Raw genomic sequence first — 27,327 nt, forward strand, 5'->3', positions numbered from 1 at the left:
TACTGCTCTACCTTCATCAACGTGTTTAGTCACATCCTCAGGAAATTCAATCAGGCTCGTAAGCCACGACCTGCCTTTAACAAAGCCATGCTGACTATTCCTAATCATATTATGCCTCTCCAAATGTTCATAAATCCTGCCTCTCAGGATCTTCTCCATCAACTTCCTAACCACTGAAGTAAGAGTCACTGGCCTATAATTTCCTGGGCTATCCCTACTCCCTTTCTTGAATAAAGGAACAACATCTGCAACCCTTCAATCCTCCGGAACCTCTCCCGTCCTCATTGATTATGCAAAGATCATCGCCAAAAGCTCAGCAATCTCCTCCCTCACTTCCCACAATAGCCTGGGGTACATCTCATCTGGTCCTGGAGACTTATCCAACTTGATGCTTTCCAAAAGCTTCAGCACATCCTCTTCCTTAATATCTACATGCTCAAGCTTTTCAGCCCGCTGCAAGTTATCCCTACAATCGCCAAGATCCTTTTCCGTAGTGAGTACTGAAGCAAAGTATTCATTAAGTACCTCTGCCATCTCCTCTGGTTGCATACACACTTTTCCACTGTCACACTTGATTAGTCCTATTCTCTCATGTCTTATCCTCTTGGTGTTCACATACTTGTAGAATGCCTTGGGGTTTTCCTTAATCCTGTCTGCCAAGGCCTTCTCATGGCCCCTTCTGGCTCTCCTAATTTCTTTCTTAAGCTCCTTCTTGCTAGCCATAATTTTCAAGATCTCTATCATTACCTAGTTGTTTGAACCTTTTGTAAGCTCTTCTTCTTGACTAGATGTACAACAGCCTTTGTACACCACGGTTCCTGTACCCTACTGTCCTTTCCCTGTCTCATTAGAATGTACCAATGCAGAACCCCATGCAAATATCCCCTGGACATTTGCCACATTTCTTCCGTACGTTTCCCTGAGAACATCTGTTCCCAATTTATGCTTCTAAGTTCCTGCCTGATAGCTTCATATTTCCCCTTACTCCAATTAAACGTTTCCCTAATTTGTCTGTTCCTATCCCTCTCCAGTGCTATAGTAAAGGAGGTAGATTTGTGATCACTATCTCCAAAATGCTCTCCCACTGAGAGACCTGACACCTGACCAGGTTCATTTCCCAGTACCAGATCAAGTACAGCCTCTCCTCTTGTTGGCTTATCTACATATTGTGTCAAGAAACCTTCTTGAACACACCTAACAAACTCCACCCCATCTAAACCCCCCACTCTAGGGAGATGCCAATCAATATTGGGGAAATTAAAATCTCCCACCACAACAACCCTTTTATTATTACACCTTTGCAGAATCTGTCTCCCTATCTGCCCCTCAATGTCCCTGTTACTTTTGGGTGGTCTGTTTAAAAAAAAAAGACACACAGTAGAGTTATTGACCCCGTCCTATTCCTAACTTCCACTCACAGAGACTCTGTAGACAACCCCTCCATGACTTTCTTCTTTTCTGCAGCCGTGACGCTATCCCTGATGAACAGTGCTACGCCCCCTCCTCTTTTGCCTCCCTCCCTGTCCTTTCTGAAACATCTAATGCCTGGCACTTGAAGTAGCCATTCCTGCCCCTGAGCCATCCAAGGCTCTAATGGCCACAACATCATAGCTCCAAGTGCTGATCCACACTTTAAGCTCATCCGTTTTGTTCATAATACTCCTCACATTAAAATGGACACATCTCAAACCACCTGTCTGAGCGTGTCCTTTCTCTATTACCTGCCTATCCTCCTTTTCGCACTGTTTCCAAGCTTTCTCTATTTGTGAGCCAACCTCCCTTTCCTCTGTCATTTCAGTTCAGTTCCCACCCCCCAGCAATTCCAGTTTAAACTCTCCCCAATAGCCTTAGCAAACCTCCTCTCCAAGATATTGGTTCCCCTGGGATTCAAGTGCAACCTGTCCTTTTTGTACAGGTCACACCTGCCCTAAAAGAGGTCCCAATGATCCAGAAATCTGAATCCCTGCCCCCTGCTCCAATCCCTCAGCCATGCATCTATCCTCCACCTCATTCTATTCCTACACTCACTGTCACGTGGCACAGGCAGTAATCCTGAGATTACTACCTTTGAGATTCTGTTTCTCAACTTCCTTCCTAACTCCCTGTAGTCTGTTTTCAGGATCTCCTCCCTCTTCCTACCTGTGTCATTGGTACCAATACGTACCACGACCTCTGGCTGTTCTCCTTCCCACTTCAAGGTTTCGTGGACACGATCAGAAACATCCTGGACCCTGGCACCTGGGAGGCAAGCTGCCATCCGCGTTTCTTTCCTGCGTCCACAGAATCGCCTGTCTGACCCCCTAACTATAGAGTCCCCTATCACTGCTGCCACCCTCTTCCTTTTCGTACCCTTCTGAGCAATCACTCCTGATTGCTTCCTCGTCACTGATTATACTGCTGTTAATAGATTTGCTAATAACAGCAGTATCATCGGTGAATTTATAGATGGTGTTTGAGCTGTACCTAACCATGCGTTTATTAGTGTAGAAAGAGCGACCACTGTTGCTTCCCCCAGGTAGGCCGTCTCCCCCAACAGTACTCAAACAGGAGTGTTTATTGTTAAGGAGGACAGCCACTGGGGTACTCTCTAGCATCTGCCTCCTGACCTTCCCTCTCCTGACTGTTACCCACTTACCTGTCTCCCCAGGGCCCAGAGTGACCACCTGCCTATAGCTCCTCTCTATTACTTCCTCACTTTCCCTGACCAGATGAAGGTCATCGAACTGCATCTCCAATTTCCTAACGCAGTCCCTGAAGAGCTGCATCTCGATACACCTGTTGCAGGTGTGGCTGTCCAGGAGGCTGCGAGTCTCCCAGACCTCCCACATCTGACACCAAGACAGAAAACCAGCCTCACACACATACTTTCTGTCAGTATTCTACACAAGCAACCTACCTCGCCTCGATCCTTTATCGCCAAAGCCTCATTGAGCCATAGTCTTCCTACTCTGTCTCCCTCTACTCCGACACCCGGTGTATAAATCTGTCTTTTTAAACTGTTCTCACTGGCTAACCTCCATGCGCTTGCACAGTCGTGCCCCGTTCAAACCGCTGAAGAAATAACTGTCACCTTTTGAACTCTTCTCATGTTTAAAATCATAAAATTTGTGGTTTTGCAAGTCATACAATGCAAGGCATAAAATTGCTCTAAGTTATAAAAGTAAATAGTGCAAAAGGCGAATAATAAGGTTGTGTTCATGTTTTCATGGATCATTCAGAAATTTGAGTGTGCATCCTCAAGCTCGTGTACCTCTCTGATAATAGTAACACGAAGGGTGTACGTCCCGGATGATGGATGCCACCTTCTTGAGGCACAACCTCTTAAGGATGTTCTTGATGGCAGGGAGGGCTGTTCTTGTAATGGATCTGACTGAGTCTGCAACCCATTGCAGTCTCTGACAATCCTGTGCATTGGAGTCTCCATACCAGGTTGTAATGCAGCCAGTTAGAAAGCTCTCCACCATATGTCTAGTGCAGGGGTTCCCAACCTGGGGTCCTTGGAACCTTGCTTAAAGGTAATGGTCCATGGTGTAAAAAAAGATTGGGAATCCTTGGTCTATAGGAATTTTTAAAAGTCTTTGTTTGCATATCAAATTTCAAACTCCCTAACAGAGTAGATCCTTTGGCATGTCTTCTTTGTGATTAGAAACATAGAAACATAGAAAATAGGTACAGGAGTAGGCCATTCGGCCCTTCGAGCCTGCACCGCCATTCAGTATGATCATGGCTGATCATCCAACTCAGAACCCTATACCAGCCTTCCCTCCATACCCCCTGATCCCTTTAGCCACAAGGGCCATATCTAACTCCCTCTTAAATATAGCCAATGAACTGGCCTCAACTGTTTCCTGTGGCAGAGAATTCCACAGATTCACCACTCTGTGTGAAGAAGTTTTTCCTAATCTCGGTCCTAAAAGGCTTCCCCTTTATCCTCAAACTGTGACCCCTCCTTCTGGACTTCCCCAACATCGGGAACAATCTTCCTGCATCTTACCTGTCCAATCCCTTTAGGATTTTATAGGTTTCAATAAGATCCCCCCTCAATTTTCTAAATTCCAACGAGTATAAGCCTAGTCGATCCAGTCTTTCATCATATGAAAGTCCTGCCATCCCAGGAATCAATCTGGTGAACCTTCTTTGTATTCCCTATATGGCAAAGATGTCTTTCCTCAGATTAGGGGACCAAAACTGCACACAATACTCTAGGTGTGGTCTCACCAAGGCCTTGTACAACTGCAGTAGTACCTCCCTGCTCCTGTACTCGAATCCTCTCGCTGTGAATGCCAGCATACCATTCGCCTTTTTCACCGCCTGCTGTACCTGCATGCCCACTTTCAATGACTGGTGTATAATGATACCCAGGTCTCATTGCACCTCCCCTTTTCCTAATTGGCCACCATTCAGATAATCTGTTTTCCTGTTTTTGCCACCAAAGTGGATAACCTCACATTTATCCACATTAAATTGCATCTGCCATGAATTTGCCCACGGACCTAACCTATCCAAGTCAGCCTACATACTCTTAGCATCCTCCTCACAGCTAACACTGCCACCCAGCTTCGTGTCATCCGCAAACTTGGAGATGCTGCATTTAATTCCCTCGTCTAAGTCATTAATATATATTGTAAACAACTGGGGTCCCAGCACTGAGCCTTGCGGTACCCCACTAGTCACTACCTGCCATTCTGAAAAGGTCCCGTTTATTACCACTCTTTGCTTCCTGTCTGCCAACCAATTCTCTATCCACATCAATACCTTACCCCCAATACCGTGTGCTTTAAGTTTGCACACTAATCTCCTGTGTGGGACCTTGTCAAAAACCTTTTGAAAATCCAAATATACCACATCCACTGGTTCTCCCCTATCCACTCTACTAGTTACATCCTCAAAAAATTCTATGAGATTCGTCAGACATGATTTTCCTTTCACAAATCCATGCTGACTTTGTTTGATTGCATCAATGTGTTGGGCCCTGTGTAGATCCTCTTAATAAGTTGGTGCCTAGGAACTTAAACTGACCACCCTTTTCATTGCTGTTCCCTCGAGGAGGATTGATGTGTTTTCTCCTGACTTCCTTTTCTTGAATGAAACAGTGAGTTTGTTGTTGCGACCCCACTTAATCAGCCAATCCATCTCACTCCTGATTGCTTCCTCGTTGCTGATTATACTGCTGTTAATAGATTTGCTAATAACAGTAGTATCATCGGTGAATTTATAGATGATGTTTGAGCTGTACCTAACCATGCGTTTATTAGTGTAGATAGAGTAGAGCAGTGGGCCAGGTATGCATTCTTGAGGTGATTCTGTGTTGATTGCAGGCTAAGATAGCTTGATAATAGTTCTCCAACACAAGGAAATCTGCAGATGCTGGAAGTTCAAGCAACACACACAAAATGCTGGTGGAACGCAGCAGGCCAGGCAACATCCATAGGAAGAAGCACAGTCGACGTTTCAGGCCGAGACCCTTCGTCAGGACCTAGTCCAGTGAGTCCTGACGAAGGGTCTCGGCCTGAAAACTCTGTCTTCTCTCATTTAAAAATGGGATTGACTTAAAACAGCCTGAGATAAAGGACCTGATTGCTACAAAAAAAAAATACATTCACACAGGAGCTTTCTACAGCGAATTGCACCTCTGTTTTTAAAAAAACTCAAAAATTGAGCTGAAGGAAGAGATGATAATAAGAGACCAGAAGCTATGTGAGAAGTAAAGGGTAGTAAATACTTTTGCAAAGATGGAGGGTCTTAGGACAAAAGGGTCAGCATGTGTGATGCAGGAGACTGGAATGATGTGATATAAAAGTGAAAGGTACAGACAGTCAAGGTTATAAAACACTCAGAAAATGGAAGTACATAAAGTACATTGCAGAAGTTTGAACGTGACGATGTAATTGGGAAAAACTTCAGATCCAGATCATTTATTCCATTTGTCTTGAAACCAGTAATTATTTTTGGATGGTATTGCATGTTGTATTTCTTGTCAAAAATCTCATTAGAAAACAATTGAAATCACTGAAGAAGAGAATAACAATATTGTCGGGGAAAAAGTTACTTACTAGAGCTGAAGCAGAGAAGATAATTAATTGTTCTTCATAGCAAGTGTTTTGAGTTTGGAATTTACACAGCTAAATGTCATCTCAGCCAGTGGGTCTATGTTTTAAATATAGAAACATAGAAAATCTACAGCACACTATAGGCCCTTCGGCCCACAAAGCTGTGCCAAACGTCCTTACCTTAGAAATTACCTAGGATTACCCATAGCCCTCTGTTTTTCTGAGCTCCATGTACCTGTCCAGGAGTCTCTTAAAAGACTCCTGCTCCACAAGGCGAGGGAAGAGATTGCTGAGCCTCTGGCTAGGATCCTTATGTCCTCATTGTCCACGGGAATGGTACTGGAGGATTGGAGGGCGGTGAATGTTGTCCCCTTGTTCAAAAAAGGTAGTAGGGATAGTCTGGGTAATTATAGACCAGTGAGCCTTACGTCTGTTGTGGGAAAGCTGTTGGAAAAGATTCTTAGAGATAGGATCTATGGGCATTTTGAGAATCATGGTTTGATCAGGGTCAGACAGCATGGCTTTGTGAAGGGCAGATCGTGTCTAAAGCCTGATTTATACTTCTGCATCAACGCGACGCCGTAAGTACTGCTTCGCCGCAAACCCTACACCAGGGCCTCCGTTGCTGCGCCGCGCACCTCTCCCAAAATGTAACTGCACGTCGCAGCAACGCAGACCGTAAGAACTGTGATTGATCCGCTTGGTAGCATCGCATTTCATCCTACGCTGCAATAGCTTCCCGTTGGGCGACTGAAGAGCAGGGAAGGAACTCTGGCTGCAGTGCTTTCCATAAAGCCTTACAGACCTCCGAAATTATGGAGGACACATTTCGCTTTTACGAAAAAAGACGCTCGCTTCTTGTTTACCCCGAGGAAGACTATCATGACCATGAAGCCTTGCATGGGCAGGTGTGTGCGCATGCGTGACCTGCGCGAATTGCAGAGCGACGCAGACACACCAACGCACAAGTATAAATGGCTCACAACGCGCGTAGGCTACGGTGTCGAGTTGATGCAGAAGTATAAATCAGGCTTTACAAGCCTGACAGCATTCTTTGAGGAGGTGACCAAGCATATAGATGAGGGTAGTGCAGTGGATGTGACCTACATGGATTTTGGTAAGGCATTTGACAAGGTTCCACACGGTAGGCTTATTCAGAAAGTCAGAAGGCATGAGATCCAGGGAAGGTTGGCCAGGTGGATTCAGAATTGGCTTGCCTGCAGAAAGCAGAGGGTCGTGGTGGAGGGAGTACATTCGCATTGGAGGGTTGTGACTAGTGGTGTCCCACAAGGATGGGTTCTGGGAACTCTACTTTTTGTGATTTTTATTAATGACCTGAATGTGGAGGTAGGAGGGTGGTTTGTCAAGTTTGCAGACGACACAAAGGTTGGTGGTGTTGTGGATAGTGCAGAGGATTGTCGAAAATTGCAGAGAAACATTGATAATTTGCAGAAGTGGGCTGAGAAGTGGCAGATGAGTTCAACCCGGAGAAGTGTGAGGTGGTACACTTTGGAAGGACAAACTCCAAGGCAGGGTACAAAAGTAAATGGCAGGATACTTGGTAATGTGGAGGAGCAGAGGGATCTGGGGGTACATGTCCACAGATCCCTGAAAATTGCCTCACAGGTGGATAGGGTAGTTAAGAAAGCTTATGGGGTGTTAGCTTTCATAAGTCGAGGGATAGAGTTTAAGAGTCGCGAGGTAATGATGCAGCTCTATAAAACTCTGGTTAGGCCACACTTGAAGTACTCTGTCCAGTTCTGGTTTCCTCATTATAGGAAGGATGTGGAAGCATTGGAAAGAGTACAGAGGAGATTTACCAGGATGCTGCTTGGTTTAGAGAGTATGTATTATGATCAGAGATTAAGGGAGCTAGGGCTTTTCTCTTTGGAGAGAAGGAGGATGAGAGGAGACATGATAGAGGTATACAAGATATTAAGAGGAATAGATAGAGTGGACAGCCAGTGCCTCTTCCCCAGGGCACCACTGCTCAATACAAGAGGACATGGCTTTAAGGTAAGGGGTGGGAAGTTCAAGGGGGATATTAGAGGAAGGTTTTTTACTCAGAGAGTGGTTGGTGCGTGGAATGCACTGTCTGAGTCAGAGGTGGAAGCAGATACACTAGTGAAATTTAAGAGACTACTAGACAGGTATATGGAGGAATTTAAGGTGGGTGGTTATATGGGAGGCAGGGTTTAAGAGTCAGCACAACATTGTGGGCTGAAGGGCCTGTACCGTGCTGTACTATTTAATGTTTTATTTATCCACCTCCACCACTGTCGCCAGCAGCCCATTCCACGCACTCACCACTCTCTGCGTAAAAAAAACCTACCCCTGACATCTCCTCTGTACCTACTTCCAAGTACCTTAAAACTGTGTCCTCTCGTGCTAGCCATTTCAGCCCTGGGAAGAAGCCTCTGACTATCCACACGATCAATGCTTCTCATCATCTTATACTCCTCTATCAGGTCACCTCTCATCCTCCGTCACTCCAAGGAAAAAAAGGCCAAATTCACTCAAACCTATTCTCATACGGCATGCTCCCCTAACCAAGCAACATCCTTGTAAATCTCCTCTGCACCCTTTCTATGGTTTCCACATCCTTCCAATCGTGAGGCGACTAGAACTGAGTACAGTACTCCAAGTGGGGTCTGACCAGAGTCCTATATAGCTGCAACATTACCTCTCGGCTCTTAAACTCAATCCCACGGTTGATGAGGGCCAGTGCTTTCTTAACTACAGAGTCAACATGCACAGCAACTTTGAGTGTCTAAAAGTGTTTATTTTATATAAACTTCTGTTAATAGGCAATTAAATGTAATTTCTGTTTTCATGTGAATGCCTAATACCTTCAAACTTGTTTAAAGATTTAAAAAATGTATTTTTCTGACAAAGCAGTCTATGCTTGACAGCAGTATTAATCTGTTTTTTTTTTCTGAGCTACGAATCTACAAGCAAAAAATGGATGCGAAAGAATTTTCTGAAATTCCTGCAATTATTTGAATAGGCAGATATTGCTCATAGTAGATTAGCTGTTCCAGAATCTGATTTTCAAACAATTTCTGTTATTTTTTTATTTTCTAGCCCATTTCAAATTTTTTGTCATATTCTCTGAGGAGCCCCCTTAGAGTAATGTTTATCATGTGTGCATTGCCTTGTCCTCTTGTCTGTTCCATAAGTACAACCTAACAAAAAAGAGGTTAAAATGTTTTAAATATTTGTTTCCCATTCCTCCAGGTAAATTTTGAACAAGATCCTCGTACAAAATACTTGAATCTGCTTGGCTACAGTAAGGAAGGGCTGGAAAAAAAGGTAACATATTTTTAAAAATTTGATTAACTGAAGTTACCTGGTGAGGTTCAGTTCTGTAGATTTGCTGATTTATATTGTTTGTGAATATTAGTGTAAGGGAGCTTAAGGCTAATTATCAAAATTCCATCTTTCTGCATCCATGCAAGAAAAGATATTGACTAATTGGGGAAGACCAGCCTTTCTTGTAGAAGAAAGAAGCTAAATATTTTTGTTTGAAATTGAGCTGGTTAATCCCACTGAAAGTTTCTTTCAAGCTATTTCTTTTGTTCTGTAAGTATATCCATTTCTAGTATCTTGTTTTGCTTGCTCCTGCACTTCATGACATTTTCTCTCTTTCATTATGTTTGCTCTGTGTCCCACTTGTGTTCCCTTTTAACATTAAGTGATAAACCTGCTGCTTGTTATACATTCTTTAATGCCTGCTTGGTCTTTTGGTATCATTTTTCCATTTCTCATGTTGTCTGCCTTTGGCTAGTTCAACAATGTATTTTATGCTTTATCCCAATTCTTTATCAATGTTAATAACTAAGCACCACATTCAAATTGCTATTTCCAGATCACATCAAGTCTAGGCAACAGTACACGACTGAAGAATCTACCAGTGGAGAATAATGAGCGAATACAGAAGATGCCGGGAGTCTCTAGTCAGGTATAACAGTTGGTTGCAGTTGTCTCAAAGCTTATCTGATATTGATGCTCATTACTTGCATGGCAATGTTTGGCAGCGGCGTGCTTTCTTTGAAAAAGGAAAATTGCACTGGAGGTCATTCAGTTCATTTGCCAGCCAGAAGGTTTAACGTTGTTGCAGAGTAGTGAAGCTGAAATGTAAAATCAAAATGCAACTGCTAAAGCTGCATGGATAAGTGTTAATAAATCTATAGATGCTGGAAATCTGAAATAAAATAGATGCTGGAAATACTCAGTAGGTCAGACTGAGTAATTGTGATTGACCATCTACATTGTGGTATTTAAGCTGCTGTTGTTGACTGAAACTTTTCACAGGAATAGGAGACTGCCAGTCAACTTTTGAGCCTGCTCTACTATTGAATTTCCATCTTGGCTGATATGTACTGCATTTCAGCTTCCTTGATATCCTTACCTAACAAATTGCTGCCAACTCCTGTGGAGCAACCCCATTAACCCCTATTCCAACTCTTCTTATTCCCCTTTTACCTCACAGCTTCCCTCATACATGCCCATCTCTGATTCCTTTTACTGTTGTCATACGTGAAGGAGTAATTTTAAGCAGCTTTTAACTTACCAGCGCATCTATGGGATATACCGACTCCATACAGACAACATCTGAGGTCCGAGCCCAACATGGGTCATTGGAGCTCTTGAGGCAACAGCATTGATCACAGCATGCTGCCAAAGTAATTCTTGAAGTTTACTGAGAATAATAGTTCTTCACTTCACCAAGAACAATAGTTTACCCATTGAGTAGTCTATTGAATTTTGTAATTACTGTATAATTAACCTTTGGATTGCACCCTAACCATCGAAAGGAAATAAAAGCCAAAGTTGACAGGAAACCCCAGGTATTGTGCTTGTAAATCTGCATTGTTCCTCTTTCCAGGTCCATTTATATTTCCTGAGATACATACACAAAGTGCTGCAGAGCAAGCAACATTAATGGAGAAGACATTATGGCCCTATACTCTTCATGTCCTGATAAGGATGAATTGAGGTTTACATAAAATACATTGAGGGTCAGCCAGCCGGGTTCAGTTTCAAGTTTAATTGTCATTCATCTATACATGAATACCCATGAATCCAGGGGATAAGATGCAAAATGTAGTACCAACACACACCACAAGGCACACACAGCACATATAAGATATCATTAAAATACAGTCATACAAAAAATGTGTAGTCAAATACCCTGAGTCCGTGACTGCTGCCGTTGTTGTGGCTATCCCTCGAGGTCGAGGATGATGGTCTTTGTTGTGAGGAATGGCCCACAGAGCGAAGTTGCCTGTGCGTGTATTTGTTTAACGTGTACTTGATGTTGCACTTCAAGAAGCACATGATACTTCACAAATCAACCAACTGATTCCAATGGCATGGAAACCACGACGATTGGAGCTGATGGATTTGTTGCAGCCTTCATCCGCCTTCACAGCCGTTGAGTTCGAAGTAACTTCGTCTGCCTGTTCCACCGTTGAGGTCTTGGTTGGATTTTTCTTTGTCAGAGACCTCACTCTTGACCTTATCACCATGGGTGACCCTACCAGGAGCATAGCTCCAGACGGCATTGCTCTCGGGATCACGGGACCACACAAGCTTCTCCACCATGACAGGGTGACAATCCATGGAGAAGACTGTTGCAGCAGTCTGCCATCACACACAATACGGCCTGTCTTCTGCCGAGTGAACACTAGAGGCAGTACTGACTCCAGTTTGGACACTGTGTACACTGCCTCTGGTGAAGCACACTGACTCCGCCTCTCTCCTAGGCAGCTGTAAACAGGCGACACCGTGGCTTGAGGCCAGTCCTCGCTGCGACCAAGACAACACAGCTCGCCCATCGTCTGCCAGTAAATCAGTGAATCAGACTTGCAGCACTCCGCATTAACGATGTCCAACAGATCACACGAAAAGTGACTAAGCGGATCACTCGCTGTTAGACTGCCCACTGCCTTTGTGCACTGACTCCTCCGACATAGACAGCAGCACAATCTGCACCAAGCTCAGCTCCTTCAGTTTCTGCACCAGCAAGCAACTCATTGATTGGCTAGACCTGGTATTTAAAGTTCTTAATGTCCAGCAGGGTCTTGTGATCATAATAAATATGTATAAAATAGTGAATTACACCTTTGGATGACCCCATAGAAGCTTCTGCAATCAAATGTGCCGCCATCTTACCAGAAGCCTGACTGGTAGTATACCACAGTGATCAGTGCCGGTACAGTTACTGTTATATGCATTTGAATATGAGTGCAAGTTGTATGATTGATACATTTGCAAATGACACAAGAATCGGAAGTAATAGTGAAGAGGATAGTCTTAGGTGACAGGATGATATTAATCAGATAGCAGAGCATTGGCAGATGCAGTTTAATCCTGATAAGTGTGAAGTGATGCTGTTTGAGAATTAATGGTAGAATATAATTAATGGTGGGGCCTCAGAAGATACTGAGAAACAATGTATAGTAAAGGATCTTTGAAGATGGCAGCACAGTAGTGAAGAAGCCAGATGAAATATTTCATTATCAAGGGAACAAGCAAGAAAAGCAGGGAAGTTGTAGTACAATGTTATGCAATAGTTGAGGTGCTGTGTATAGTTCTTTCATCATACCATAGGAAGCACATGATTGCATTGAAGACAGTGTAGAGGAGATTCATCAAGAAATCGCCTGGGATGGAATGTTATATTTCTGAGAAGAGACGTGGTTGGCTGAGTTATTTTTGTTAGAGAGAAGACTTAGTAGGTCGTCATAGAGGTATCATTAGCCTCTACTTCTTCAGGAGTTTGCAGAGGTCCACCATGCCAACGAAAACCTCGGCAAACTTCTATAGATATGTTGTGGAAAGTGTGCTGACAGGCTGCATTATGGCCTGGCATGGGAACACCAATGCCTTTGAGTGGAAAATACTATAGAAGGTAGTGGATTCAGCCCAGTACATCAAGGGTAAAACCCTCCTAGCCATTGAGCCCATCTACATGAAACGTTCCTGTAGAAAAGCAGCGTCCATTAAAGATCCTCCTCACCCAGGTCAGGCTCTTTTCTGGCTGTTGCTATCAGGTAGAAGGTACAAGTGCCTCAGGACTCGCACCACCAGGTTTGAGAACCGTTACTACTCCTCGACCATTAGGCTCTTGAACAAAAGGGGATAACTATACTCAGTTAACGACTCTGTTATGTTGTTATTTCGTGCTTGTTATTTATTGCTATTTATTTATATCTTCATTTGCACAGTTTGTTTACAGTTAACAGTTCCTAATGTTTATAGATACTGTTCTATAGAACTGCTAAGTATGCGCACAGAAAAAGAATCTCAGGGTTGTATGTGGAGACATGTATGTACGCTGTTAATAAATTTTAGTTTGAACTTTTCATGGTGGGCTGAATGGTCTGTTTGACTCTAACTCTATGACAATCTCTAATAATGTCAGGGAAGTGGGAGATTTGAATGCTAGGGTTGAAGGAGCGTGTAGAACTCATCCACAAGAGGAATGGGAAGGACTTGAGGTGAGATGGAGAAACTACAGAAAAATAAAAGACCAAGACTTATGCATGGGGATCCTAAGAGTTTTGGCATGGTGGTCAGGGGAATGGAGGGAAATGACAAATTACTGTCAATTTTAAAGGCCAAAACCATGCACCCCTGATGATCCTGGAATAGTGAACAATTTTGGGGGCATTCCAGTTAAATCTTGTGAATAGCTAAATTACTTGTCCATCATAGCTGAGCTAGTCTTTCACCCATTGCATTGAGTGTATACACAAAAGGCTCAGGTGACAGAATAAAAGTTTGAACAGCAGTAGGGAGAGAATGGCTGAGCACATTCATAGCTGTAGATATCTTGGGGCAGAAAAGGCCTTTTGAGATTCTAAATACCCATGTGTAAGTGAACTGGAAAGGAGTGGATGTTTTTGGTTGGGAGAAGGAAAGAAGATGTGACTGATCGGTGATTCAAAGACATGGATAGAGAGGTTCTATCTATACTTGTATTAATGGAATTGGTGAGGCCACTGTTCAAGTGTTAAGAGAGTAATTTTGAAAACAGTTGGCATGGAGGGAGTGTTTATGTGCAAATGTGGACAAGAGGCTAATCAACATAGAGGATGTTCAGCATGATGAGAAGTCAATACTGAGACAAAATGGGAAAGTTATCTAAAAGAAATTTAATGATGGTAGGGAAGGTGATGAAGAATAAGAATTTTAAATTAAAACAGCAAAAAGGGTGTGAAATTGCCATAGAAGTTAGGGATTTATTGATGATGAGCCAACACTTGCCATGACAATTTCCTTGAAGTAAGTGATGGAAGATGCAATCAGCTGGGGCATCATTTAAGCAAAGGTGTCAAAACTGATGTCCAGTTTTTGTTGGGTGTATGATAATGCTGTAATTCACAACAAGCAAGAAGTCTGTTTGCAAATGAAAAGCTATCTGGAGAGAGCAGTGGGGAAAGATGTTGATAACTAAGTTATGTTTAAATCCGCAGGATCATTAATAGGTGAGTGTAGATGGAAAAAATTTACATAGAAAATGGGTATTTCCCTTCAGAGGAAGCTTGCTTTTTATTACAAGCCGACATTAACAGGGGAGACACTCTTCCTGGAGCAAATGCTCCCTAATCCAAAGTTTCCATTATTATTACTGTATTATACTATTTCTATTTCTTTGCCCCCTTTAACTCTATCTTACATGTTCTGTATATGCATAGAGTGAGGTAAACCTTTTGTAGTGTTACCTTTCACACCTATGTGCTACATGAGTTGTGTGCAGTTCAGTCATTACTTTATATGTATAATGGCAAGTTTCTGTCTTGCAGTTTTGGCTGGTAACCAAGTAAGGATTTGCTATGGTTCACTTCAACCTACAGTTTGAGTTTGAACTGTATTGAGCTATCCCTCTCCGGTACCAACTCTGTAAATTCTCTCTTTATCTCTCTACTACAAGATCATCCCCCTGTTCTCTATTGCAGTGCTAAGAGTTATTTCATTACTTCCTAATAGAGTGAGATAGCAGATTGGAAGATCATTGGCAAGATTATCCTCAGTTGTGTGCTGGGCAGCAGAGTGAATTAAGGGCTGGTGGGCTTCCTGCTGAATAAGGAGAAAGCAGAGAGTGCCTTGTTAGACTCTCAAAGACATTGTTGCGTGAGGTAAATGAAGGTTTAGAAATTGTTCCAAAATGCCTACCACTCAGGATTGAAGGTAAAGGGTCATAAAAAGAAGAATTTATGAAGATATGGGACTTTAAACTTATAAGGATGGGCACATGAATGATGATAAAAAAACGGAGGGTTATGTAGCAGGGAAGGGGGGGAGTCGAGGGGCTTTTACTATGCTGTAATGTTCTATGTTTAAATTGTCTGTCATTGCTCTTTGTGTTTATTGATCTTCAGTGTTGGTCAACCCAAAACATGGATTACTAACAATGCTGAAGTAATTGTATTAGGCTTGAAGTTCAGTTGAATGAAGGTTAATCAGCACAAATATTGTGATTAAAAACACCTGAGATTAATGAGCAGCTGATCCTGTTTCCGTTACTGATATGATGGATCACAATTACAATACCTTTTATGAGGAAATGATGATTTCTGAGCAGGTTTATCTGGTTAAGAGTCTTTTTGCATTGTTGTATAAGGAACTAGTAACATTTTGTATCTTGATTTTTAATGTATGAACTTTTATGGACTTGTATTTTTGTTCACTTGCTTTTCCAGAGTTCAAGTTCTGAGGAATCCATTGCAGCAGGAGATGCCTCAACAACTGACTTCTTTGATAATATTCCGGCAGAAAAACCAATCTTTGAAATTCCTGTGACCGGAGGTAAATACTTTCCTGATGGTCTAGCATTAGGACTTTAAGAAATGTAAGATCCCAAAATTATGGAATTGTACAAATATATGGCACAGTAGAACACTATCTGGTACATTGTATCTATGTTGACCTAGAATACTAGTGAGACAAATCCTAATTTACAACATTTGATCTATTACCTTGTAGATAGCAGCACATCAGGTGTCCATTCAGGTAGTGATATAGGAGAGTGCTGTTTTCCATAAGTCTTTCAAGACTCCTATGCTTGGTTAAAATAAGGTCACAGTTATCTTCTCATCCTACGAGCTTAAATCTGTGCCCCTTGTTTGTTAGCCTTATTGCTAGGGGAATTAGGTTTTTTCTTTTCACCTGTCTAGCTACTCCAGGGGAAACTTATACACCTCAGTTAAATTTTCCCCTTGATCTCCTCTAGTCTACAAAAACACAACAACAGTAAAGATACATTTTTCTTAACGTGTTTGAAAATGTCTGCGTGAGAAAGCAAATTTGTCTGCTTTTTCAACCTTGATAATTTCTCTTCTGAAGGCTCAGATGTAGACTAGGTTCATGCCCCAGAAACTGGCTGCCTGCCATTTTCTTGCGCAGTGCAATTTTTTTTTTGTTTGAATCTTGCCATTACATCAGCAGGCTGCTTGAGCCTGTCCAATATCGAAATGCAATTTCCATTAAATGCCACTGAATGTCAGGACTTTGTCTCATGTTTTCTTGCTTTATCCTGTTTCTAATCCAAGGGAGCTGAGGCCTATGGTGACATTTTATCTACTGTGCTGGTTAGGAGAGAGAACTGAGTATTTTTGTTCCTTTTTGTTCCAGAGATTGTGAATCCCAATCATTGCTCTGATTGAAGGCCTGCACTATCTGTGCCTGAGCAGACTCTTGGATTAGACCCTTTAAAAAAAATCTTTTCTGACTGGTTTTGGTTCCAGTGGATTGCTAAAATTAGACTTGAAACACCAAATTCATTTTGTATTCAACTGTAGCACTTTATCATGCTGTTGATCTCTTGGAATTCCAAACGGATGAGATTTTGCTATTGTGTGATTTTAATTTTTATTTAACTTGCAGTTGTCCTGTTTTTTAGAGCCCCTCATTTACCAATGCTTTGGTTGAACTAGGCTATTGAATATCTCCTTTGCTTACATTGTGCTCACAACCAGTTTCTTCCCCCGTTGTGTTTAAGGTCTGCTTCAGTTGCCCTGACCCCTGTCAATTATTCCTGTCCTCAAAGACTTCCAATGTTTTCCTTCTGATCTTGCAATTTCATGTTTAAATTTATCCTAAATTTTAAACACTTTGCTAACCTTGGGCTTCCCTTCTAACTTACTCCAACCCTTTCAAGGACTGTACCAAATTGTGCTTCTCCTTCTGTTTACTATGAGACCCTGAGTAGATCATTTGGCTCTTCAGTATCACTCTGTCATTCAATAAATTCAAATTCAAGTTTAATTGTCATTCAACCATTTACACGTATATAGCTAAATGAAACATTGTTCCTTTGGAGCCAAGGTGCAGAAAACAGGACGTACAGTCACACACAGCACATATAGTTATGATACTACATACAGTCAAGAAATAGTATTAGCAGAAGACTCTGAGTGGCATGGCCTGAAGATTCATGGTGTATAGGATGTTGTCCTGGAGCCATGTTTCTGCCAGAACAAGCGCACTGTGGTTCTTCATCTCGTGCTGGGTCAGCCACAGACGAAGGCAGTCCAGCTTGTCTTCCATGGTGCAGACACTGGAGAGCAGCACCAAAGGGACAGCTGGCCTGCAGGGACCAGTCCCCAACCCAACACAGGTTCCAGTGCGCCCGCCATGTCTCTACTCTTTCCCACACCGCCTCCAGCGCTTCCTTCCCAGTTGGCTGTAACAGGTGACGCCATGGCATGAGAACCTGGTTTGCACAACTGAGGCCACATAGATTGCCCACTGTAGGTCTCAGCAATGAACCTGACTTGCATTGTGCAACAAGGTCTTCCAGTCACAAGAAAAACACCTGCACCACTTGTTTGGCCCAGAGAGCCTACTGCGACCAAAGATGCTTCCATCTTACCAGAAGACCAAGGCATATCATCTGTTCCAGTTTTATACTCCTGCATTTTCCCCACACCGTTCTTGTGCCGAGGAAATTTTATCTGCCTCCATTTTAAACATATTCAGCTACTTAGCATTTATAGTCCTCTGCTGGTAAATTCCACAGGCTCCCCACCTTTTGAATACCAAAGACTCTGTCTCAAGCCACAGAAGATTTAGGGCTGAGATGAGCAATGAGATACCTCATCCACGGGGAACATCTGCCCAGTCTACCTTTCCCTATCAGAATTTTGTAATTTTAAATTAGACTCCCTTTTCATCCTTCCAAATGAATATAAACATAATCAGTCTCTTTGCAGTCATCTCATGATAACTTCACTATTGACGGTCATGCTTTCACCCACCCAGAAACACAAGCTCTTCCAACTTGATCCCACTTTTTCCGTAAGGTATTTTAAAACATGGTTTTATATTTTTTTCTTGTCATTTCTTGGAACACCTCCAGTGTTTACCCAATAACTGATTCCTCACATCTAAGAGTTTTATGAAAATGTTATATTTAAGCATCTAAAAAAAGTAAATGTTGGAAACCAGAAGGATTGTTTTTTTCACGTTGATGCCAGACCTTTTGAACAATTCCAGCATTTTATTTTAATTTTCAGCAACCGTAATGTTTTGGGATTAAATGTTATTATTTCTTAGAGTGAATTAATTAAAATAGTCCATTATACCCGAGTTATGTGCCATGTATATTCTAGAGAGGGTTAAGATCAAAAGGGTTCTTCTTGACCCCACAGAGGTCTACTTGCTAAAGGATGAATTTATGTATTTTTCAGATACTGATGGGTTGATCAGCCAAGCCTTGCTGATAGGAAACTTTGAAGGTGCTGTTGAATTATGTCTCAAGGATGACCGTTTTGCGGACGCCATCATACTTGCTATTGCTGGGGGTGAAGAGCTTCTTGCACAGACACAGAATAGGTACTTTGCTAAAAGGAAGACCAAAATTTCACGGGTAAATGTCACTTCAGTCTGTCTTCATTCATTCTAAAATAATGCATTCAGGAAGAAACATTATGTGCAATGTGATGTGTTTTAGCTCTTTCACTCTTGTGAACTGAATTTAAATTCATCTGAGGCTACTATGCTTCTCACTAAATTATGCTGAAAAAATCATAACACCAATACAATTTGCACTGATATGAGCATCCCACTGGTCTGGTGGTGGATAGTGTCAGATTAAGTTTGTGGTGGTTCTCTGTATGTTTGGGGTAAACACTTTGGAATAGAGTACAAGTAGATCTGACTGTAGTGTAATGTGGCAGTGTATAGCCTGTATTAAAATGATAAATGCTGATACTGCAAAAGAAGTGGGGATATGGTTATTCACAACCACCTGGTGTGGGAATACTTTACTGGCTGCCTATATTGTATCCATTATCCACAACGATAGAAAAGCAGCAAAGTATGAAAGAATTGTTCTGGAGCAAAAACTATGATTACAGGACTATATATATTCAATTTCATCTGAAAGTTGATGGCATTTAATTTAGTATCGTATATCAATTAACCACAGCCACCACTTACTCTTGCTCATACTGCACCAGAATATGTGGATCCTGGATCAGCTTCTACAGCTGGCTGAGTACCTACCAATAGACAACCCCTTAGAATATTATACTCGACCTGAGCGATCTCACTACTACACTTGCTCAATGATTCAGTGGACCTGTTTTTAAAATTATTTTTCTCGGTGATAGAGATTCTTGACAGCACATTTTGTAAACTGATTGGACTAATAAGGAATATTATGTAACTCTTGAGTATAGTGCTAACTTTATCTTGATGGAATACACAATTTAGTAACTGTCTTCTTGCAGCTTGTGTCTTCTATAGTTACCCATAATTGGAGGGACATTGTAGAATCGTGTGATCTGGACAATTGGAAAGAAGCTTTGGCTGCTCTCTTGACTTATGCCAAACCAGAAGCATTCCCATCTCTATGTGGTAGGTTGCTGCCTCCATGTTTGTTTTTGCTTATCTTTCCTTTCCAATGTTGTACTCTTTAAAGAATTGCTTCTGAATTGTAAATATGTAATAGGGATTGAAGTACCTACAAGTAGTTCATTTCATTTTTAAATCTTTTTTATTGATTATTATTGAGATCAACAAAAAAATTCTTTAAAGTAATCAAGTCAACATATCAATATGTACAATGAGGAATTAAATTACCAAATAACTGATTAACAAAGCTGAACAATATATCAATAATAATAAGAAAAAATAGTGTTAAGAATATTTTTTCAGAAAGAAAGAAAGAAAAAAAGAACCCCTACTAACTAAAACAAAAAAATCCCTGCCAACAAAAAAAACCAAAAGGAGTAAAAAAAAAACCCATTGGGAGCACGACCCCGGAGCTATACGCCATACAAGCTTCCATAAAAGAAAAACATCAATCCGCCAACTCAGATCTATTTAAACAAGAACCTGAAGGAAGCCATCGTAATTAGCTCAAATCAGATGATAGTAGAGGGCAAAAGAACCCAATCTTTTCTCTAAGTGAAGTTGAGGATCAAAAGTTTGACTTCTGATTTTCTCCAACCTAAGACATAACATCACCTGAGAGAACCATTGTATCAAAGTGGGAGTAGAGATGTCTTTCCATTTCAATAAAATAGCCCTTCTGACCAATAATGTAACAAATGCAATTACATGTTGGTCTGATATAGAAATACCATGAATATATTATACCGAATAAAACTGTCAATTTATTAGGTTGTAAATTAATTTTTAAAGCTTTATAAATTGTAGAGAAAATGGATTTCCAAAACTGTTTCAATACAGAACACGACCAAACCATATGTATTGCTGTCTCGCTTTTACATCTATCACACTGACTATCAACATTGGGAAAAATTTTAGACAGTCTCTCCTTTGTCAGATAGTAACGATGTACAATTTTAAATTGAATTAAAGAGTGACTGGCACAAATCAAAGAAGAATTAACCAACTTCAAAATTTGCAACCAATCCTCTGTTATCTAGGTCATGTTAAGCTTTCTTTCCCAATCTTGCTTAATCTTAAGTGAAGGGTAATTGTACTGTTGTAACAGTAAATATAAATTTTCCCAATAAAACATTTCACTAAAGGATTCATTGTTAAAATAATGTCTAACAGGTCAGAATCCTGTATATATGGAAAATTACTTAAATATTCTTGTAAGAAATGTCTGACCTGAAGATATTGCAAGAAATGTGAGTACGAGAGAGAGTATTTTGTTACTAATTTCTCAAAAGACATCAATCGGCCTTCTTGGAACAGATCCATGAAGGTATAGACTCCTTTATTCCTCCAAAGAAAAAAGGTAGGATCACTTAATGAAGGTTTAAATAAATAATTTCGATAAATTAAACTAAGAAGGTTAAATATTTTGAGATTAAAAAAATTATGAAACTGGTACCAAATTCATAACAACTGCTTAATCATAGGATATAAATTTAGATTAGAAATTTTGGCCAGTTGTACAGGTAAAGAAGCTCCTAATAATGAGGTTAAGTAAAATTGTTTCACAGCTTTCAATTCCAAATCAATCCAAGGTGGTCATTCATTTTTATCAACCTAATATAACCAGGAACACATATAACGTATATTAACAGCTCAATAGTACATTCTTAAATTAGGCAGAGCAAGACCTCCATCCTTTTTTAATTTTTGTAAATGATATTTTCCAATTCTTGGTCTTTTATTATTCCAAACAAAAGATGAAATAATAGAATCAACCTGATCAAAAAACTTCTCAGTTAAAAAAATAGGAATATTTTGAAATACCTATAAAAATTTTGGTAAAAGCATCATTTTAACTGCATGAGTTCGGCCAGCTAATGAAAGTGTAAGTGAATTCCAACTACAAAATAATTGCTTCATAAAATCCACTAAAGGAACCAAATTAGCTCTATAAAGGTCTCTGTGATTTTTAGTGATAATAATACCTAATCATTTAAAGGAGTCCGTAACTTTAAAAGGAATGTCATCATATAGAAAAGCAGAGTCATTTAGAGGAAATAATTCACTTTTATGAAGGTTTAATTTATATCCCGAAAACTTTCCAAATTCATTTAATAATTTCAATAAACTAGGAATGGATTCTTCAGGATTCGAAACATAAACTAAGATACCATCAGCATAAAGGGAGATCTTATGAATAGTCCCATTTGTGAAAATTTCGTGGATATCTTCAGCTTCACGAAGTGCAATGGCCAAGGGTTCCAACACCAAATTAAATAACAGGGGACTTAACGGACATCCTTGTCTCGTACCCTGTGAGAGTCGAAAAAAAAGAGATCTGCAATTATTAGTAATAACAGTAGCAATAGGGCTTTTATTTATCATTCTAATCCACTTATTAAAATTAGTACCAAAGCTGAATTTCTCTAAAACGTTAAATAAGTATTTCCATTCAACTCTTATCAAATGCCTTTTCGGCATCAAGAGAAGAAACAACACATTGGGGGGTCTTAGAAAAGGAGAGTATATAACATTTAACAGTCTCTGAGTATTAGAGAAGGAATAACGGCTTCCTTCGTTATTGGTCTTGAGGGATAATTTTAGCTAGAATATCCTCCAGTCGATTAGCCATTATTTTTGAAAGAATTTTAGCATCCACATTTAATAATGAAATAGGTCTGTATGAAGCGCAGTCAGTAGGGTCTTTATCTTTCTTAAGAATTAAAGAAATAGCTTCATAAAATGTGGGAGGTAACTCTCCTATCAAAAAAGAATCTTTTAAGCGTTTCCATCATATATGGAGAAAGCAATTTTTCAAATTTTTTATAAAATCCTACAGAATAATCATCCAATCCAGAAGCTTTACCAGATTGCATTGAAAGAATAGCTTTCTGAATTTCTTTTTCAGTAATAGGAGTATCAAGAGTTTGTTGATCTTCAACAGAAATTCCAGGAAAATCAATCTTTTGTAAAAAGGCATTCATTTTAAAAGGATCAGCTGGAAACTGAGATTTATAAAGTTCAATGTAAAAGTCTTGAAAAATTTTATTAATGTCTTCATAATTACAATGTAAACTGCCGTCTCTCTTACGAATATTTAAAATTTGTCTTTTAGCTCTAGCTGCTTTTAATTGAGATGCTGATAGCTTATTATTTTTATCTCCAAACACATAAAATTGACTTATCAATTTAAGCAAATTTCTTTCAATAGGTAAGTTAATATTAAATTATATTGTGATTGAAGTTCAACCCTTTGTTTAAATAAATCAATGTTAGGAGAGGTTGCATAAATATTAACCGTCTTTAATTTGTTTTGAAATCTTATCTAACTCTATTCTTGTCTGTTTTTTAAGCTTAGCTAAATAGGAGATTATCTGACCTTGCAAATATGCTTTAAATGTATCCCATATAATCAATTTTGACACATCTCCCATATTGTTAAGAAGAAAAAAATCTTTTATCTGAGTCTCAATAAATTTGACAAAGTTCGAACTTTGTAATAAATTTTCTGGAAAATGCCAAGGCAAATTTGCAATACCGACATCATTCAATTCAAAAGCTAAGCTTAAAGGCACATGATCTGAAACAACGTTTCACATTTCTGGATTTCGGACAAAAATCGGAAATCAGCTATAAAATAATTGATTCTTGAATGTTTTTTGTGAACATGTGAATAAGAAGGAATAATCTCTGTCATTAGGATGTAGATGTCTCCAAATTTCAACCTGGCCATAATCGATTAAAAAAGAGTTAATAAGTGATGCAGAACAACTCGGAAGCCGCTGATTGGTTGAACTCTTGTCGATCAAAGGATTTAAACAACAGTTAAAATCACCACCCATTAACAACATATATTCATTTAAATCCGGCAATAAACCAAATATGTGTTTAAAAAAGGAAGGATCATCTACATTAGGTCCATATAGATTAACCAGGACAATTTTTCTATTACAAATTGTTCCTTTGACAATTAAAAATCTACCATTAGTATCTGACACAATAAGAAAATAATTTAAAATAAGAAAGCCCTGCAGAGGGAAAAAAAGATGTTTATGCTTAATCATTAAAAATACACTGGAGAATGCAAAAACAATCTCCAAAGACGTCAAAATAATAAAATTAAACGAACAGAAAAATGTCTATGTAATCTCTAACGAAGAAAAATTGGCGCCATTATCCCTTTGACTTACTACCCAATAAAAAAAACTGTTTTTGGAAGATAAACTGAGACTAGTTATCTATCTACTAAGCACTCCTCGCTATATAAGAAAAAGTCCTTGTAAACTATGAGAATCACTTAATTAATGAAGAAAAGGAAAGATAAAAACAAATAATCAAACCAGTTAGTAATCTGTCCGCTGTGTTAATTCACTCAGTATACCAAAGAGATTTTGGAAAAGTCATTCATCAGTCAAATCAAGAAGTTCACATCGTCTTTAAATGGTCCATCGATCCACAGAAATCTTCAAAGCTTGTTTTCTTTCAGAAAATTATTCAACAGACCTAATGCCATTCAAACCTCGGCCACCTCCAAAATAGAATTAACATAGTCCAATGCCGCTTCGGAATCCAGAAAAACACATGGAGTCGAATCTTTAGGAAATAATTTAAATCGGGCTTGATAGCGAAGTGATGGGAATAATCCCTTATCATGGGCTACTTTCATAGCTGGAACGAATTTGAACCGCTGTTCCATAACTTCCCGTGGATAATCTTCATAAAAATGAATCTCGGAACTCTAGAATTTAAAAACTCTGTTTCCTTGCATATTTTATGATTTGGTCTTTAACTTTGAAATGAAGAAAGCTGACCAAGACTGACCTTGGTTTACTCGGATCTTGAGATTTTGAAGTGAAAATTCTGTGCGCTCTTTCAATATCGGGAGGCTGAGGTAAAATATCGGGAAACAGAGATTGAAACAAATTAGCAAAATAGTCCAATAAATCCCCACTCTCAGATCCTTCCTTCAGTCCAACAATTCGAATGTTATTCCGACGAGATCTTGCTTCCAGATCGATAATCTTGCATTGAGACTGTTCCAAGTGGGCTGAAATAATCCGCTACCTGACGCTTCGACTCTTTAAGTTCAGCATTCAAAGAAATAATACTTTCCTCTACGAAATGAAAACTCTGTTGAAACGACTTAATCTCAGAAGTGTTGGTATCTATTTTTTTGTCGAGAGTCATCAACTCATGTTCTAAACGCTCAGCCCAAACAGGCATATCTTCTGATTTTTCTTTCGAAGTTTTTCCCTTTCCATTGCTGGATTCAGAAAGCTGCTTTCCACTTCTTAAAGATTGTGACATAATAACAACTATTCCCTTCTAAGATCTGACAAATAGAAGTTAAAAATTCAGAGTTTAAACTGGGGAAAAGGGAGAATTAAATGCAGCCACACAAAATTGTGTGTTACTCCATTAGGCAGCAGGTGGAAGTCCTCAAGTAGTTCTATAGATGCAGGAAGCTCATCGCCTAAACAAGTTGTACTTAAATGTGATCTTTCTGGTTAATGCATACAGGTGATTTGACCATTTGTAAATGGGACGAATCATTTCCTGATGAACCATAAGTTGATAAAAAGCCAGTGTTAATTGGATACCCTTTAGACATAAAACCAGTAACTGATTTGTCTTGTCCTTACATGGCGCATGGATTAGTTTAATGTTCCCTCTTGGTGCCTAGGCTGAGGGAAACCTACAGTACAGGACAGGAGAACAGCAGCTGAAATAGGTATAGAAGAGTATAGTAAGATGAGGTGTTAAGGCCAGTACTCATAAACAGTAATGGGCAGCTTCTGAAATTAATACGACACCGCTACTGTTATTTATGATAAGAGTGAACAGCACTTCTACCTGTATGATCCTAGTTGTTCAGTGTAGAATATACTTGGTATTGTTCAGCAAATGTTATGTAGTTGTCAATATACAATTAGAGGACATGCTTTTGACGGAATGACCTATTCCCATTTCACATAGTATCCAATGTATTCCACTAGGTGTCAGTCATGGTTCAGTTGGGAAAGTCAGGTTTTAGGTTTGTTTACTGCAGAGACTTGTACGCAAAATTCCAGTACAAGATGGAGGTGGTATTATCTTATTAAATCCTGGATTTTTCTGGCCTCTGCAGTTCAGCTAATCCCAAGATAGGTATAGAAGAGTATAGTAAGATGACATGTTAAGGCAAGTACTCATAAACAGTAACAGGGTTTAGGCTATTTGGCCTCTGTTGCTTGCACCAGCATTTAGTGAGCTTGTGTGTCATCTTTACACGGTACCAATTTCTTGCAGTAAACCAATATCATTCTTAACAAAAAACTAATTTATTCTCTCTGCCCTGAGGATGTATCTTCAACCTAAAATCATTAATTTCTTTTTCCACAGATGTTGCCTGACTTGTGTGTCGTCCCAACATTTTTTATTTGTGTGTGTGTGTCTGTGTTTTTATGTATAAAATAAATTCGGATTTCTCCATCAGCCAAATTCATTTTAATCTGCAGATGAAGGTCTGCACAGTAAAATAATATTTCCAATGAACGGTCTTCTTTATTAACCTGTGGGTCCTTTGGGGTTCTCTTCTACAGATACTCTAGGATCCCGGCTAGAGATGGAAAATGACGGGCGACTGTGTATGCAGGCATGCCTTTGTTATATCTGCTCTGGAAATGTTGAGAAACTAGTAGAATGTTGGGTGAAGACTCATGAAAGCTCTACTCCACTTTCACTAGAGGTAAGAGGTCATGGTTCAGATCGTTAGTTACTTAATTTTCAAAGTGTGTCACCTGCAGTTTCCAGAATTAAATTCCTGCAAAGCTTAGAGGGTAGATTTAACTGCAGTGAATTAAAAACATATTTAAAATCAGGAAAAATGAATATTGGAATGAACATTGTCTTTCCCCCTTTTCTCACATGTTAATTGCCCTGATTTAACATTCTTTTCTCAGTATTGAAAATGTGCTACACTTATTTTGAAATGCTTACTGTTGATACTAGCTATAAAAATAATCTAAAACAAAGTGAATATAGTTAGATCTTCTAATGTAGTATTTTTCTGGCAAATGGTAAATAACTGCGGTGTTAGTGCAATTGATGACTTGTTCACAGTGTTCAGTTCGGACAAATGCAGTATTATAGTGGGCATAGTAATTGACACTTTACAGTGTTAGTCATCTTTTCTCTCTTTATCAGGATCTAGTGGAAAAGATTATGATCTTGCAGAAGGCGATTGAGTTACTCCAGGGCACTGACAGGGCTGCAGAGGGCCCAGTCTTTGCAAAGAAACTCTCACAATATGCCAGTTTACTGGCTGCTCAGGGGAATTTGGAAGCAGCCATGAGCTACCTCCCTTCCACTTCAGATCAGGTTTGCTTTGGTGTTATTATTGTATTATTGTATTTGTAATATAAGATAAAAA

General features: G+C 39.8%; 1 protein-coding gene across 2 annotated transcripts in view; it reads left to right on the forward strand.

Moving 5' to 3' along the window:
• Nucleotides 1-27,327, forward strand: part of sec31b (SEC31 homolog B, COPII coat complex component) — a 93,378-nt gene that overhangs the window by 22,725 nt on the left and 43,326 nt on the right. For both annotated transcript variants that reach the window (XM_072282519.1, XM_072282520.1), the window contains exons 12-18: nucleotides 9,288-9,362; nucleotides 9,919-10,011; nucleotides 15,761-15,866; nucleotides 18,749-18,927; nucleotides 19,793-19,919; nucleotides 26,498-26,643; nucleotides 27,102-27,275. In XM_072282519.1, the coding sequence (XP_072138620.1) occupies nucleotides 9,288-9,362; nucleotides 9,919-10,011; nucleotides 15,761-15,866; nucleotides 18,749-18,927; nucleotides 19,793-19,919; nucleotides 26,498-26,643; nucleotides 27,102-27,275 (900 nt within the window). The remainder of the gene's footprint in view (nucleotides 1-9,287; nucleotides 9,363-9,918; nucleotides 10,012-15,760; nucleotides 15,867-18,748; nucleotides 18,928-19,792; nucleotides 19,920-26,497; nucleotides 26,644-27,101; nucleotides 27,276-27,327) is intronic.

Source organism: Mobula birostris, chromosome 18 (assembly GCF_030028105.1).
Source record: "Mobula birostris isolate sMobBir1 chromosome 18, sMobBir1.hap1, whole genome shotgun sequence".
Classification (NCBI taxonomy): Eukaryota; Metazoa; Chordata; class Chondrichthyes; order Myliobatiformes; family Myliobatidae; genus Mobula; species Mobula birostris.